The sequence below is a fragment of the Gymnogyps californianus genome, chromosome 4 (genome assembly GCF_018139145.2).
Source record: "Gymnogyps californianus isolate 813 chromosome 4, ASM1813914v2, whole genome shotgun sequence".
Taxonomy (NCBI): domain Eukaryota; kingdom Metazoa; phylum Chordata; class Aves; order Accipitriformes; family Cathartidae; genus Gymnogyps; species Gymnogyps californianus.
The window spans coordinates 12,277,117-12,294,096 of NC_059474.1; the positions used below are offsets into that span (position 1 = coordinate 12,277,117).

The following is a 16,980-nucleotide window of genomic DNA, read 5'->3' on the forward strand; positions in this document are numbered from 1 at the left end:
GATTTGGCTTTTACTAACATAATCAAAAACATCCACTGTTAAAAAAACCAAAAAGCAACCAACACCCCCCCCCCCCAAAGTCTTGTTCTCAGTTACTTTTTCTGGGGAGTATAGCTGGTTCACGTATAGCCTGTTTAACCAACATAGCCTAGCCTATGTTATCCAGTTATGACATGTTTTGCATTTAATTTTTGTTACCACTTTTTGGAGCTTTATATAAGTGAATTTCTATAAATATATAGCCACCTATCACTTTCACATATTGCAATGTCACTACTACTCAGGAATTTGTAATGCCTCTTAAGTATTGGTGTATTTTTCCTGGTTACAGAATTTCACATCAGAATTTCAGCTTAGGTTTTTTTCAAGGTTGCAGAAACAATTTTGAAATAAGAAGTAAAGCTTTCAGACCCAGAAGCAAAGTCTAATATGAAGAATCAATTATTTGTTTTAATCTCATGACTTTTAGGTATTTTTTATTAATTTTATTGGGCTGATTTGCGATGCTTGAAAACTTAATCACCAAAACTTTGTATCTTTTAAACACAGTATAGATGAATTAAAATAAAACCTAAGTCACTAGGAAACTTAAGTCATTAGTTTTTTTCTTTGAGGGATTCATGTCTTCTAGCAATGTTAGGGCAATATTAAGGCAGCACCACTTGTCATTCATCAGTGAGCAGCCAGCAGCAAGCTTTAGAGCCTGCACAGGCTGTTACTAGGACTGTTACTGATGGATCCTCGTACTGCAGTAACCAGTATTGTTGTGTGACCATCTAAAGCATGTGATTTACTCCTGTTGGATTTTTCTCTTGCAGATTGTGGGGGCTGTGGTTCAGAAATAAAAAATGGGCAGTCATTGGTTGCCTTGGACAAACACTGGCATTTGGGCTGTTTTAAGTGCAATATATGCGGCAAGCTACTGAATGCAGAGTACATCAGCAAGTAAGTTGAGGAGCATTTTCACTTGTTTTCAGCATTCTTTTAATACCAAATAATTAATTTAGCATTGCATATCCTTTAGTTTTTGTTTATGTACTTTTGGAGATATATAAAATATTAGAGATTATTATCTAAATTATTATCTAAATTGTATTAAAAGCAGAAAAAATTCAAATGAAGAGAAGTAGAAGTCGAATTTGTCCAGGTACCTGGAATGGGACTTGACAAAGCAGCTATGCTATAGAAAGGCAATGGGTGGAGTATGCTTCAAAGCCCTATAGATACTCCCTTAGTTATCTATGTTTGACTTTGCTCTATGCAATGCTGTAATGTGACCAAGCAGATATTATCCTTTCCATGTGTTTCACATAAGCAAAAGCGTTCTCAAAAAGTTCATTAAGGAGGTACGTATCATGCTTTTGCACTGCTCTAGACCCTCCAGACCATCGTGCTGTCAGGTTTGGACTGAATGTGATGACAGCTATGAGAGGCAGCACAAAGCACACATGCAGACCAAGTCCCATGTCAACACTCATATCAGTCTGGTGAGATACAGGGCTTTCACTGGCCAAGGCACCTGGGATTAATTTCTACTTCAGAGAAGTGTGTTGGTATCATGAAATTTTCCTGAACAGCTAAGTAACTCAATCACCAGTGCCCAGAGATGATGGAGTTTCAGAGTCGGTGTCCCACTGACTTTCAACAGTTCTTTGGATTTAGATTAATACAAATATAACATTTAATTTCACAGCTTGCACTGGAGAAACAATATTTAATAAAAGGGTGTTCTTAAATAAGGTTTTGCATTATCTCAAATGTTATGCTACTCTGCTGTATTTTGGTACAGTGCTTTTCTTGCTTGTTATTTAATAATAAAACCCCCATAAATTGTAAAGATATAGTTATTGTGAAATCCTCTTTTTAAAAAAGCTAAATGCCAAACAAAATAACTCAAGAGAAGAAACATCCTGGCTTCAATTAATTCAATTAATTATTGTGATAACTTATAGTTTAGTCTCTAAGCAATCCAACTTGTATGCTATAAAATGAATTTTTATGTTTCTCCAGGGAAATGTCCAAAAAAATTATGCCTCTGCTAATAAATCTGTCTGATCATGAGCTGTTTTAGCATAACACACTAAATGTATTTAACTATGGCTAACTTGCACTTTGAAACAGGAGAAGAGTCTCCAGTGTCTTCTAGAGCGATTTATTTTCATTCATCGGTTTAATGGTCTAAGTGTAAAGCTTTGTGAAATTGCGATCTAAATGTAAAATTAACAAATAGCTTCATTTCAGAGCAATAGTCCACGTGTTCTGGTTCTGACTTTTTAGAATAAAAGCTAAGACTCCTGTTTTTATTCTTCATATTTTTAAATCGTACATTATCATAAATCACTTGTGGTGAAATAACTGTTCACATCATGCATGAACGTACTGCAAGATCCCTTCTGCTGCTCAGGTTGAATTCTCATAGTCATTACTGGCTTCCATGGAGCAGGTTCCCAAGGTGGTTAATTCGTGACTGTCTTTAAGCAAGTCCAGTCAAGAACATCAGTAGACTTAAATGTTAATCAAATTTGGTTTACAGTCAAGATACTCAGTTGAGAAATTACTGTGTGCAGTCTAAGCTAAAAGATTAGATGATATATATATTAGATGATAAGTAAAGAAGGAAAGAATAATATGTAGAAATAACTATTTTTTCCAAAGAGGGGGAAACATGTGGAAGAAGTTAATGAGTATCTAAACACTATCAAAACAAATGGTGTGAGGGTCTCAGAGACTGAGTGTTGTGACAAGGGGAGAGGTGATGGCTGAATTCAGTGACAGTGCAGGAAAGTGGGATCATGGTAAACTCCGAAGGGCCAGAATAGTTCATTAACTATTCAATTCTTTTCAAAATTAATGAATACAAGTATCTGGGAGGTGGGAAAGTCCATAAACACCCTATGAAGTGTTGAAGCATTGACAAATTTTAGCTGTATAATCTCCCAGTAAACCTGTGCAGTCTCTGTATGGCCTGTTGTTCTTCCCTAGGGATGGTGTTCCATACTGCGAAATGGACTATCATGCAAAGTTTGGTATCAGATGTGACAACTGTGAAAAGTATATCACAGGAAGAGTGCTCGAGGTAAGGAGAACCTGTCATTCAAATGCATCTCAAAGTATACAAAGAGACTTGCTCTTTTGGGTGTAGTCATATGCTCACAAATGAGCGTTAATGCAACAATTTAATGTTACTTTTATGAAATACTAGGAGCTTTTTCTATAATTCTTTTTTGTTTCTTCTGCTAATGATTTGATAATACACACACTCCCTAAATGGATATTTATGGTACTGCAGAATGTTCAGGTAGCAGAAGTAATAAGTGAATGGGTTATCTGGCACATATTAATACTTACGCTAAATTCCTTTGTAATTTCTGCTTTTCAATTCTGTTTTATGTTCTGCAGAGTTAGGATGAAGCTGTTGAAAAACTAAAATGAATCATTTGAAATGTATTTTTGCACCCAGAAATAAGCTATGTTGCAGGGATTTTTTTCGGTTTGTTGTTCTAAAAAGCAAGGAGGTTGTTTAGTGTAAGTGCATGTTTATGCTTTATGCAAGAGAGATTTCCACATAACTGACCCATGGTCAGAAATGAATATATTCCTTTGATGTGAATAGCATTTATCCTTGGATCTAAGTGTATTGTTATCCTATCAATGTCATCAATTATCCACTTTTTCTTTCTGCCCTTTCCCTGTATCTTGTGAAGCCTTAGCAGTACTGGAGTTAGGAAGAGGTTCCCCAGGTCGCTCAGTTCACTCTTTCTCTTCATCAGTTAAGAAAGCCTGGAGAAGTCCCAAAGGACTTCCACCAGAGAAAGATATGCTAGGCGTCGTACAAAGACTCAACTATCCAAATGGTGGACAATTACAGCTAAGTAGGAACTGAGAAGCAAGTGGAAGGAAACAGTGAGTCCATACTAAATGGCGTGATATGGTGTTAGGGTTAGGCATGGGAGACTTTGCCATTATCAAATGTTTTTACAGACATCTCAGAAAACAGGCTTCTGATAAGGGATTTGAAAGAGTATAAAGACAGCTTTCTCACTTGTATTGGGTTTGCGTGGCAAGGTTTTGGTAGTGGCGGGGCTACAGGGGTGGCTTCTGCAAGAAGTTGCTAGAAGCTTCCCCTGTGTCCGATAGAGCCAATGCCAGCTGGCTCCAAGCTGGATCCGCCGCTGGCCAAGGCCGAGCCCATCAGCAATGGTGGTAGCGCCTCTGGGATAACATATTTAAGAAAGGGAAAAAGTTACTGCGCAGCAGCAATTGCAGCCAGAGAGAGGAGTGAGAAGATGTGAGAGGAACAACTCTGCAGACACCGAGGTCAGGGAAGGAGGAGGGGGAGGAGGTGCTCCAGGCGCCAGAGCAGAGATTCCCCTGCAGCCCGTGGGGAAGACCATGGTGAGGCAGGCTGTCCCCCTGCAGCCCATGGAGGTCCACGGTGGAGCAGATATCCACCTGCAGCCCGTGGAGGACCCCACGCCAGAGCAGGTGGATGCCTGAAGGAGGCCGTGACCCTGTGGGAAGCCCGTGCTGGAGCAGGCTCCTGGCAGGACCTGTGGACCCGTGGAGAGAGGAGCCCACGCTGGAGCAGGTTTGCTGGCAGGACTTGTGACCCCGCGGGGGACCCACGCTGGAGCAGTCTGTTCCTGAAGGACTGCACCCCGTGGAAGGGACCCATGCTGGAGCAGTTTGTGAAGAACTGTATCCCGTGGGAAGGACTCACGTTGGAGAAGTTCGTGGAGGACTGTCTCCTGTGGGAGGGACCCCACGCTGGCGCAGGGGAAGAGTATGAGGAGTGCTCCCCCTGAGGAGGAAGGAGCGGCAGAAACAACGTGTGATGAACTGACCGCAACCCCCATTCCCTGTCCCCCTGTGCCATTGAGAGGGAGGAGGTAGAGAAAATCAGGAGTAAAGCTAAGCCTGGGAAGAAGGGAGGGGTGGGGGAAAGATGTTTTTAAGATTGGGTTTTGTTTCTCATTATCCTACTCTGATTTGACTGGTAATAAATTTAATTAATTTTTTCCCCAAGTCGAGTCTGTTTTGCCCGTGACAGTAATTGCTGAGTGATCTCCCTGTCCTTATCTCGACCCACGAGTCTTTCGTTATATTTTCTCTCCCCTGTCCAGCTGAGGAGGGGAGTGATAGAGTGGCTTTGGTGGGCACCTGGCATCCAGCCAGGGTCAACCCACCACATCACTCTTTACAGATGGCTCTCTCAAGTGGGAGAAGCAAAACAGAAGAAAACATTAAAAAAACTTCAAAAATGTAAGAGGTGACCAGTGGAAGCTGCTACATGTTTTCCGAGATGTCAGCCTTTGACACTGAATGAAAGGTAGTAAGAAGGGGTGGGCTTTGAAGGTGAAGCTAATTAACTTACATTTGATGCAATAAAGGAGAGTTGAATGCAGAGAGAAGAGTGTCATGGTCAAAGCTATAGCAAATTTGGGGTGCACTTACTCATAGCAGATTACAGGGAGTGATTAATACTAAGATGGGAGAACAACAGAAGCTCCAATTGGCTTCACAATATTGTGTTTTTCTGTCCTGGTTCTTGCCTTGAAATATCTGTACAAAATACTCTTTTTATTTGGTAATATTTTACCCACAATATGGTTAAACAATAGCATGTGGTGTGGTGTGATTAAGAACTGGGTCCTCACTGTCTCTGTGGATGATGAACAGGAAAAAAAAGTTAGAAAGATTTGCATAGTAACAGTAGTGAATTGGATCTGTGGGACCTGGGGACACATGTGGCTGTATCTGTTTCTTCTAACCGCTTGGTGAGAGCGTACTGAACAGGAGGAGAGTTCCTTGTTTTTATTGCAGATGGACCAATAACAAACTTCAGAAAAGTTAATTCTTTAAAGCTGTTGTAGGAATTTTACTGTGACTGATTACGTATGTCATTGTAGTTCTAGGTGATGTTTTCACTTAGTGCATGTGTGCCCCCTTCCTCTCCCCTTCCCCAACATTGCTCTGGTGACGGTTTAGCACTGATTCTCTTCTTACTTTGGTACTGGTGCAGGCTGGGAGTGACTTCGATTGAAGTCTGTGGCATTTAACTGTGGAAAAAATACTGATTCTGAAACCTTTTTAAAAAAAAAGATGAGGAGAAATGACTTTCACAATCTGTAAAAGCACAACAGTGTCAGATAGTGTCACTGTCAAATAGGAAAGCTAGGATGAAGTTAGTATGAAGCAGGCAATGGATTTGAACAGGTACAATGATATTTAGTGTCTGGAGGCTTGTTACAACAACCTGGGAACTTTATGGTCTATAACCTTCTTTCCATAAGATTGTATAAAACAATTTGGTTTTTTGTGTGCAACAAAACTAATGAAGCTTGAATATGGGTGCATGTCCTATGTCCTAGAATTCTGCTGTCATGATAGGTCCTGTTCCTCATAACGTCTCCCAAAATACCTGCTCCCATCCCCTCTGTTTCCCCATGAAATATCTCGAGAGCTTTCTTTACGTTTTCACTGCCTGTTTACATGGTCAAGAGGTGACACACAGTGTGAAGCTTCTTCCATGGTGATCAGCCTGTCATTTCCATGAGCCTTTGGACCTCTGTAAGGGATCACTTTAAATGGCTGTTGAGTTTCAGTGTTGACCATGGAGAGCAGTCGGATGAGGAGGTAGCGCACACACCTCATTTCATTAGGAAGCTAGACTAAAAGTCATTACCTAAGCAAACAGATTTGAAAGAACGCAGAGACCATATCCCTAGCTAATCCAGTTAAGTCATTTGTTGTTCGTCTGCAGCAGATGGACCTGTTCGAAAAACTTGGAATTGGGGCTGATCTCTTCCGTCTGTCTGGTATCGAACTCGGTGTGTGTTTGTCACCGGCCGGCTTGTTGATATGTTTGTATATCTCCTGGTCAGGAGGACAGAAAAAATAAAAAGTAGCCGTGGCTGGTTTTTGTTGTAGGATGTATTTGTGGAATTGTCTGGAATCCTGAAACATTTTTCAAAACTTCAGTACTTCTTTTTACCATCTTGAATATAATCTGAAGATACACAGGAATAACAGGGAAAATTGCTATTAAAGTGGGGGAAAGTCTTGACAGCAATACTTATTAAGCAGAGGAACAGTCTCCCAAGGGAGCTGCTGGAAGCTATCACTTAGATAGTATTAAAACAAGATTGGACAAGGCACTGGAAAATCTACGTTAGGGAACAGTCCTGCAATGACAAAGGGAGGGACTATATGACCTAATAGGATTTTTTCCATCTCTGATTTCTGTGATAATGTCAGGAGGACAGCTGCTTCCACAATTATTCTGTGCCCAGATTTTATAATATTGTCTCCCTTTCCAACACTTGTTCGTTTCAAGTGTTTATTCAGCAGGGGAGGAAGGGAGAGTCAACTAGTGTGAGTTACTGATAACTTATAAAAATATGGCTGTTTTTGTAGGTTGCCAGCCAAATACAATGATGATTTAGTTACTTAAATTCTTCCTTCAGCCTATTTTCTGAGGGCCAGATTCATTCCGTGTAGTAAATGGGCTTAAACACAGGGTAGCTCTGGTTACAATTCCTTTCTTGTTTCTTTCTTCCCCTCCAGTCCGCCTTGGCTTGCCCCCAGTCTCCCAGGGAACTTGTACTGGAAAAGCTACAAAAGGGGCTGAGCAGCTAACTTACGGAGACCATAAATTCTTCTATTGCTTTTAAAGGCAACAGATTTGCTGTTCTTTTTACAAAAACCCTGCCCACCAGTGCTTTTATGAGCAAGGTTTGCTTTGCTCATGAAGCATACAGAGCACTATTTAATGCAACATCAGTCCTCTCCTAGAAATTGCTATGTTTTATCCCTGACCATATATGTTGATAAACCTACCATCTGAAATGGGGAGCAAGAGGTGGCTGGAATTTACTTTATAGTTTGACTAAAAACACAGTGCAACTGAAAACCTTTAGGGAGAAAAAGGGTTTATTTTAGTGCTTATGCTATAGCTCTGTTGCCAATCCAGCAATAGCTAAAATCACGCAATAACACAGAAAATAAACACATTTTAAAATATCAAGCTGTTGATTTTTATAACGAGCCATTTCCCTTTGGTCGTGCTGCAATCTATTTCTCTGCGTTTGGCACTAAGAATATTTTTTTCTCTCTTTTTCTATCACAAGCAGTTATTTATTAATTAAAATCTCAACTTGTGCTAATGTGCATATCATAAAAATTGACAAAATAAGTGTAATTGCCTTTTTTCTAAATATATACTATATTTTGCATGATAATTCAGAACCTGATACAAACCCCTTTCAGTCAAGAAAACACTTTCCATTTGTTTCATGATTTTTAATCAGTCTTTTAGCTGTGTTTTGCTTGGGGGAGGCAGAGGTGGGTTGCCTACCTCCCGGTCCTTCCCACATGACAGGCCATGCAGGGGCTTGGAAGGCTGTTGTGGTGTGTAGAGGAGCTGTGTGACACACAGTGACTCCTCCTGGTCCCCTCCTGGGGAACATGCCTGGATTTCCTTAACATCTGATATTTAGAAACTTTATCTCAATTCCAGCACCTCTCTGTTTTGAAGTGGTCTGTGTATAGTTACTAATTCTTTGGGTACAGATTGATTTTTAGCTTTTTTATCTTCTCCCCTTTAATTGATGAACTCTAAGGAGAATTTATAGAGAACAGTCTTAGTTCCTCTCAACTTTTATTTTGCAAAACTGAATGAACCAAATTCTCCTCCGCTCATAAAGTCAGCGCCAGGCTCTTCTGGTGATGCTGGTGGACCTTGTCACCATCTATTCCTAGCTGGAACCACCTTCTCTCAGCATGGATGGACATTGTACTCCAGATGACGCCTCACCACTACCTTGTGCAGTGATAGTAACCCCTTCCACCATTTCTAGAGAAAGTACTTTCCCTGGTGTATCTTGCACTGAGTGTGGTTTTTTTCTGTGGCTTCGTTAACATTGACAGCCCATAGCGAGATATGACTTGGGGCGTTTTCTCTTCATCTGCTGTTTCAGCTAATGATTTCCTACATTTTTAGAGGAAGCCTTCATATCCAAAGATAACCTCCTGGGGATGTTTTGATGGCAAACACAGTATAGGCTGTGAGGGGGTCAGGATAGGGAACTGCAGCCCAGTGATGGCCAGGCTGAGCTGCCTCATAGCAGGCCTCCATGACCAACTGTACTGGTAGCTGCTACTGGAAAAAGCTGGATCTCTGCCACTACTAGCTGGTGTTTTGAATTTCATGTGACTAAAAGTTGGCAGGGTAGCACTTTGGAAGTTATGCTTTTGGAAAGGTCTCTTGGGGCTTATTTACATGCAACCTAACTGCTTCTATAAGCACTGAGGGGTATTTTCAGCACTTGACTAGACTTCTGTCTACGACTGTCCAGTGATTCACAGCTACATGGCTGTGTTGTAAATGTGTCCTACAAGTGCTGGTGAAAACAGCTGTATCACTTACTAAACATAAAGGTGGGTCCAACTGCTGTATCTGGCATCCTAACATGGCAGCATGGCACTCAGTATATGTGGGAGAAGAAAGGGTTAACATTTTTCTGGTTTACATGTATGTGTAAGTGTCTAGAAAAGCATCATCAATATATTTTTAAAAAATCTATTAATCATAACCATATGTTACTTTAAAATAAGGGCACAAATGCAGTAGGCACTAGGCAGGAATGAGACTAGAAATATCAATAATTTATATGTCAATTAAATGCCACTTATACCTCAGTGACTTATTAATTAAAACATGAATCTTATTTTTTGTAGTTTGTTTTTTGCTTTGCCCTAGGGTTGAGCTACTTTTGTTCGCATTCACATCTACTTTGTAAATCAATTACCTTTCCCTTTGCAAAAGTCTCCGTATAGCAGAGACGAGACTAATTCTTTACAGCAGGGTGTACAAATTTCTGCCTGCAGTGTGGAAGAATGGTTCGTTCTGAAATGTCTGTTACCCTGCTGTTCCACTAACAACAAAACCTAGTGATGTGTGAAAGGTACTTGAGCAGCTTATAATATAAGCATTAATACTGAAACGTGCAATAAAAGCGGCTTCGTCTATACGAACGAAGGGTTTCCTGTAGCATGCACAGCCTTGCAAAGGCTGTCAGGGCAGCAAAAGGATCCAAGTGTCAGTACTAATCTTCGGTTAGAAACTGCTCTCTACGCCAGTTTTTTCCCATCACGAGAGAAGAAGGAAAACTGTTGGAAAAGATACATCTAAATAAATCAGCATTAGCTCTTGCAAAAGGAAACCATCTTAAGGTAGGAAACATTAACTAGCACTTTCAATGCATAGTGTTTGCTGAGATACAAGGCATTTTGCAGCTTGAGCACAGTCTCTCTTTTGGTGCCTCTTGCATTTGTCTGGGGCTGCTGGTTTGCAAAGGCAGGTTAATCATCAGTGCATAGTATCTGAACTTGGCTGGCTAAGTGTTAATTGACAGCTGACAGACTTTCTGCTTTAAAACAGGCATCATTAAAAATACTGTCAACAAGCATATAAATAGCAATGCAAATGTTTTTGACCTTAGCTTTTAGCCTTTTCTGTAGCCCAATTGTATTGTTTTAGATACATTCACTTTATCTTTCTCCCACCCTCATCCTTTCCCTTTTTCAACCACCTCTCTCTCCAGAAAGAGAAACAGAGCTACACCTATCCATATGTATTATCTGTACTGTTAAAAACTCACAATTGTTGACATGTCAGGAAAAAACAGTACATATTAAAAGGAACTGTTTGCATAGTTTTTACCTTGTAAATCAGTTTTTAGGTTTATTGAGGAAGAGCACTGAGTAGCATTTGGTGATAGCTTAAGCCTGTTACATTTTTACCAAAGTAAGGGATTCTGCAAACTATTTCTGAATAACACAACAGAGAAGTTCAGAATTTGAGGGAAGCTGGTTGATAGAGAAGAAAGAATGACTATTGCAGGTTTTGTGGTTTTTTTTCAGTTGGTTGCTTGCTTTTCTGTTGAGGATTTCTCTCATATGTATGGAAAAAAGTCCCCGGTAGTGCTGCTGTGCGTTTGTGCCTGTGTGGGTTTGTATGTGTTAAGAGTTTTAGTGCATAGTTTGACTCTTGAGCCTGGCAGACAGGTGAATGGTGTCCACTGCCTTTTCCCGTTATGCAAAAATGTAGTACCAGTTAACTATCTTAAACTATCTTAGTTGGTTAATTAAAGCATCAAAGCAGTGATTCCAGTAGTCGCCTTGATACCTTCTGAGCCTCAGACACAAACAGCATACAGTATGCCAGTTACAATGCCTTTCTAAGCGATGTGTTACTGTGGTGATGCAGTATTATCTAGTACTGTTTGCCAGCATTTGAATATTTTGACAATGTGAAACGTTGCACTTTTTGGATGTCTTCAGTTCCTATTACTTTGCATAATTTCTTTCATTTCTGGTGGTCTTTTGACTCATGCCTGGGGCATGCTGCAGTCGGCCGGGGTACGCTGCAGTCAGCCAGACCACTGCTCTGCAGTGCCCCGTACCTACCATGATCCAGCCACCAGCACAAGCGCCTCCCTCCAGCTCTCTCCCGTAACCATGACAGTGGTGAAGCAGTAAGTGCACTTAGTGACAATTGGCTTTGTTGATAAAGTATCTCCAGAATGCTCTGGCCCATGTGACAACGGTTCGGTGGATCTGCTAATAGCAGGAAAGCAGCCTATGTGACTCATTTCTTGTATCTAAGATTTTTCATCCTGCCAACCTTCAGCATTTTTTGTGCTTCTTCAAATTTCTTTTTTGCCCACAAAGTAGGAACTTCTGAATGGTACCTTGAACTGGAAATGTGTGGATGAGTCTGAAAGTAGCAACTTCCTGCTTCCAGGAAGGACTATGAATGTCAGTTCTGCGTATGACAGCAGCATTTCCAGTCCCAGCTAAATTTGGGGATCCAAAATATCAGTCCTTATTCAGGCACAGAATGAGAGACAGGTTCTGTCCTCAGATGTTTGCAGCTTGGATCACCACTACCAGCATGAAAAGAGTTGTGCTGGCTTCGTCTAATAAATCATGCTGCCTCTCCTGGGCTGTTCAGTGTTGGTTGCAGCTTTGTTCTTCCCATCTGAAATGGGTGGGCTAACAGCACAGCTGCAAAGTTGAAAAGGAAGGGGAATATGTCTGCAAGTCATCTTTCTCCTTCTTTGCTCCCTCTCCCCTGTCAAGGGATGGCAGAAGTGAGAGCCAGCTGCAGCTTGGCTTGGCCTGTAAGTGGGTTTTAAGGAGTGGGAGAGGAAAGTGGAAAAGAAATGAAGGAGACTGTTGAGCAAACGGAAAACAGAAGCCTCTTCCAGTCTCAGTGGGTGGCAAGAAAAATTTGCAAAGCTGAGAAGAAAAAGACAAAAGGGGCAGATCACTCATTGCATAACAAAAGCAACTGAGTGCAAAATTAGTGATCTTAGGCATGACAGACCATTTTGGTTTACAAGATCGTGTACCAAATTCTGTAGAAAAAATGCACTGTTGGCCTTTTCCAGCTTTTGCCTGACTGCGGCAGGGCTGAACTTGCTCCGGAGTCAGAACTTGTTTGCAGATGTCACAGAATGAGATTACAGTTATAATAGTGCTCATTTTTCTTCCTATTCTTTCTTTTTCTTAATTATTCCCTTTAGGGGTTTTTAATGATTTTTTTATTTCTCCCGCAAGCATTAGAAACTTCTCCTTCTGAGAGTCCAGTATATAGTGAGTTACTATCATTCTGAGATAAGTGTCCCTGTTGGTACATTCAGTCTGCACTTTATACCTGGAAGAATAAAGAGTGTGTGGGAGGCAGTAAAAATGACTCAAATGTGGGTGGAAAGTCTCAAGGCTCTGCAAAGTACAGCGGGATGAGCCAGAACCAAGACAATATGAAATAACTGTACATGTGAGACAGCTAAAACTGTAAGTAATGCTGCAGGTGCATGTATTGAACATTTCACATGACTCTTTCTTGGCATCTAGTGGGATGATAAATGAATCCAGTAAGGAGAAGATGAGGAGAAGGGTTGATTCAAAACATTACACTACATTTACGCTGGTGTAGACCCCATTGAAAACGGTTCATTTGACCTGGCACACTGCTGAAGTGACTCAGTGGTGAGTCAGGTCCACTGTGACTAAGAGAATTAGTAAGAGTTTTCCTCCACATAATTCTCTCTTTGTCTCCTGGCTCTCACACTTTTCTCTCCTCGGCACTTTTGTGTAACATAAGCAATAGATACATTGCCAAATACCTCTGCCTTGATAATGTTGCCTGTCCCTTCATACCCAGTAGATGACATGACAGCTGTTTACTAACTTAACCGTTATTGTATACAACTATTACTGAGTAATCTTTGAAGTTCTTCTGTAGCATATGCAAAACTCTGGCTTTGCTAGAAATGTGAATGGAGATTTTATGTGGTTACACTTAAAGCTGGTAACTGAGCACAGTATTCTACTCCAAGCAGCAAAAGTTATCTGATTTTCTGAATATCATCACTCTAATTTGAAAATACTCCGTAGAATCCAGTTCATGGAGCCAGTACAGTCCACATAATATGCTATTATGTGAATGCAATGGCAGAGTTATGAGCGTGTGGCCATTGAACAACACTTGATGGTGCGGTGCTGTGCACCTTCTCTATGGTACTCTTGAGATAAAGACAGAAGGACAAACACCTGGGCCCTAGCTTTTACACAGCCTTTAGGATTAAACCCACATTGCACAATCCCATCTTGAATTGCTGGCCAAGAACAGGAGGGTTGTATTACCAGATGGGAATAAGCAAGAACAATCCCTGATTTCAGCCTAGTAGGTGGAATAACTTGATAGGAAGATTTTCTGGGCCAGTTCTGTGCTGTTAGGTCAGAGAGTTATTAAAGAATAACTACTTTAGTTCTGGGAGCAGGAACTAAAACCTTAGCTCAGCCAAAGTCAGGGAAACGTATTTACTTACAGAAATTGTGAATTTGCCTCCATAAGTCAATGCAGTGACTGGTTGGGCCATTTAACATCAAAATGCTGTATCTTGTTCAAAAACTTCATTAAATTTCATAAAGATAAGTATCCAGAGTTCCTTTTTATACCTGTATTTCATTATCAGTTTCCTGTACATTTCTGGCACCTAAGAAAAAGAACAGTTCATTCACATAATAGTTTAATATCCCAGTAAAAACAGTCATTTGGGGAATGAATGAGGAAGTATAAACAGGATGAATTAAGTATCCACTAAAGGAGTTCAGTGGTTTTCCACTTTTTTTGATTTGCATACTCTGAAAAAAATTTCCCAGTGAAGGTACATGCTCCTCAATGCTGAATTTAAAATGATAGATAATGAACTTCCCTTACCCAGTGTTAAGATGTTTTTCTCCCCAGTTCTACTCATATGAATCCACGGACATAAGCTGAAAGTGGTAGCGGATTCATTTATCAAGGAGTTATGTCTTGATTTTATGTTCTGTTTCAGTATGATGTATGTACATCAAGCACATCTTGATTTATTTTGATGTCTTATGTTCAATTATCAGTGCTTGGAAATGCATGTGGGATATGGTGGACAGTCGGCTAAACCTGGGAGCAGTGTGCCCTGGCAGCGATGAATGCCACCAGCCTAGAGGGCAATTTCAACAGGAGCACAACCAGTAGATTGAAAATATCCCTCTTTTATTCAGCATTTGCTAGACCACATATAGGATACTGCACCCAGCTTTGTGCCCTCCCATACCAGAAGACACTGATTAACTGAAGCAAGTTTGGTGGAGGACCACCATGATAGCTGAGGCGCTGGAGCACATATCCCGTGAGGAGATGCTTGGGGAGCTGGACTTGTTCAGCCTGGGGAAGGGATGGCTTTAGGGGGACCTAATAGCAGCATTCCCATACCTATGAGGAGACCCTCAAGGACGTGGAGACAAGCTCCTTACTGAGGTGCATAGTGGGAGAGCAGGAGACAACTGTCGTAAACTGAAAGAAGGGAAGTTCTGACTGGATAAAAAGAAAAAAAATTTCACTGTGAGGATAACTAAGCATTGGAGCAGTCTCGTCAGATATTGTGCAGTCTCCATCCTTGGAGGTTTTCAATATCCAACTGGACAAATTCCTGAGCAGACTGATCTGAATTGAGCATCAACCCCGCTTTGAGCAGGAGGTTGGATTAGATGACCTCCTGAGGTCCTTCCCAACCTGAATTCTTCTATCATTATGTGGTGCACTTGCACACTTCCTGGCTTTAAACGGAATTATATTTCTACTATTAGCTGTATTACAAAGTGCACTTGAAGAAATCTCAGTGCCCTTTAATGAATGAATGTGAATGTCCATGTGAATGAATATTATTCAGGAAATGGAGACAAAGTATAGAAAAGAGAATAATTTATTATCTAATTGAAGTTTTAAACTTTTACCCATCACTACAGTACCTAAGTATTTTTCCCCTTCCCATCCCAAATAAATAGTAACTCCCTTCCACTTAAACAGATAGCAGCAGTCAAATCGTATGTCTTTCATAAGAGCTTTAGTCCTTCATTTCAGGGTGAGAAGCTGCCTGATGGAAAGGCTTATTGATTGCTGGTGGTTTTGTGCTTTATTCTGTTTCCGTTTGCTTGAACAGGTGGTTGTCTGGTGATGACCCAACTCTCCAACAAATTTGTTCCATGTGAAAAGCTTTTAACTAAGAATGCTTTATACCAGTCTTCTGTGGGCTTTGTTTCTGGGTGATGCAACTGCACCATGCCTTGGCATACCAGCAGGCTCAGTGTTTTGTAGGCTGGCTTCCATTATCTTTATTCAGGATAGGATACAGTTAGGACTTCACGCGGAGATCTTAGAGCATGAGGATGGCAGGACTTGGACCTACCTCAATAGATAATACGCACTGGTAATAATGCACTATTACAGCAACCTATATTGTATTATACCCTTAAAATGGAAAATATGCTTTGATATGATTGAATCATTGCAGCAGTCTAACCTTTTCTCACTTCCACAAACTCTTTACTCTCAGCAGTAGATGTCAGTTATTGCTGTGCATTTTGATAACAAGATAGATTTTTTTTTTTTTAAATTCTTTTTTATTTTTACAGGAAAAAGTTTACTGAAAACTTTTCATTCTCAGGAAAGGAACCAAATAGTTACGAGCTTATTTAACACATTAAATGATTTTGTCTACTTTCTTTCTTCCCTTTACTAGCTACTTTACTGAGTAATGCAGTGAGATAGGAGGTACTTAGACTTCACTGGTGAGAGAGTCATCAGAAGTCTTCAGTCTTCTTTCCGGGACTCAGCTTGCGCTTTGGGCTTTAGGCTGCTCTAGTTCAATCCCTCACGTGTCAATCCATAAGCGGTTGTCGCTCATCAGCTGCAGTGAAAAATTACATCAATCACACTCCTAGCAATGGCATGAGAGGCCAGACGAGCAATGTCATTGTGATGGAGTTACAATTATTATACATATCATCTTTTATATATTCTACTGCTTCATCAGTTATTGCAGCCATAGCCAGAGAATGAACAGAGCTTTTTGCTAAGCCGTCTGCAATAATGTAGTATCTTTTTCCTGAGTGATGACAGCTAATTTAAAACCCAACCTTAACTAGTTAAGGTTATTCCTTCCGGTATGAATTACTCCGGTTTTACTAGCATTGCCTGTTTCCCAGGCCTAGTATTCATACTGCTCTGCAGACTTGAGGATAGCACCCGTTACTGTCTTCAAATTGTGCTTTAAATGATGTGATTCACATTTGTCGCATCAGGTTCATTCTTCTTTGATCTAGTTGAAGCCCTGAAGTTATGAGAAATGAGAAAAGGCAGTTCTATATACTTTGTTGCAGAGCTTTCTGGTCCTGTTTTAAATGAAGCATGGGTTTACTTGTCGATGTGCTGTGGGACAGGTAGCAACACTACAGTGCCCCCCATGCTTAGGGCAGGGAGTGCAGGGAGGTCTTCGGCTGTGCTGGGAGAACGTTTCTTACATTGACCCAGCCCAGAAGGTTCTGCATGCTGTGCAGAGGAGATTTACCATTCAAAGTGGTCCCTCATAC

The 16,980-nt window shown here is 40.8% G+C and overlaps 1 protein-coding gene across 1 annotated transcript in view; it reads left to right on the forward strand.

Moving 5' to 3' along the window:
* Positions 1-922: 922 nt before the first annotated feature.
* ABLIM2 (actin binding LIM protein family member 2) overlaps positions 923-16,980 on the forward strand; it is a 74,423-nt gene continuing 58,365 nt past the window's right edge. The window contains exons 1-2 of the mRNA XM_050895368.1: positions 923-945; positions 2,983-3,076. Coding sequence (XP_050751325.1) covers positions 3,005-3,076 — 72 coding nt within the window. The 5' untranslated portion in view covers positions 923-945; positions 2,983-3,004. The remainder of the gene's footprint in view (positions 946-2,982; positions 3,077-16,980) is intronic.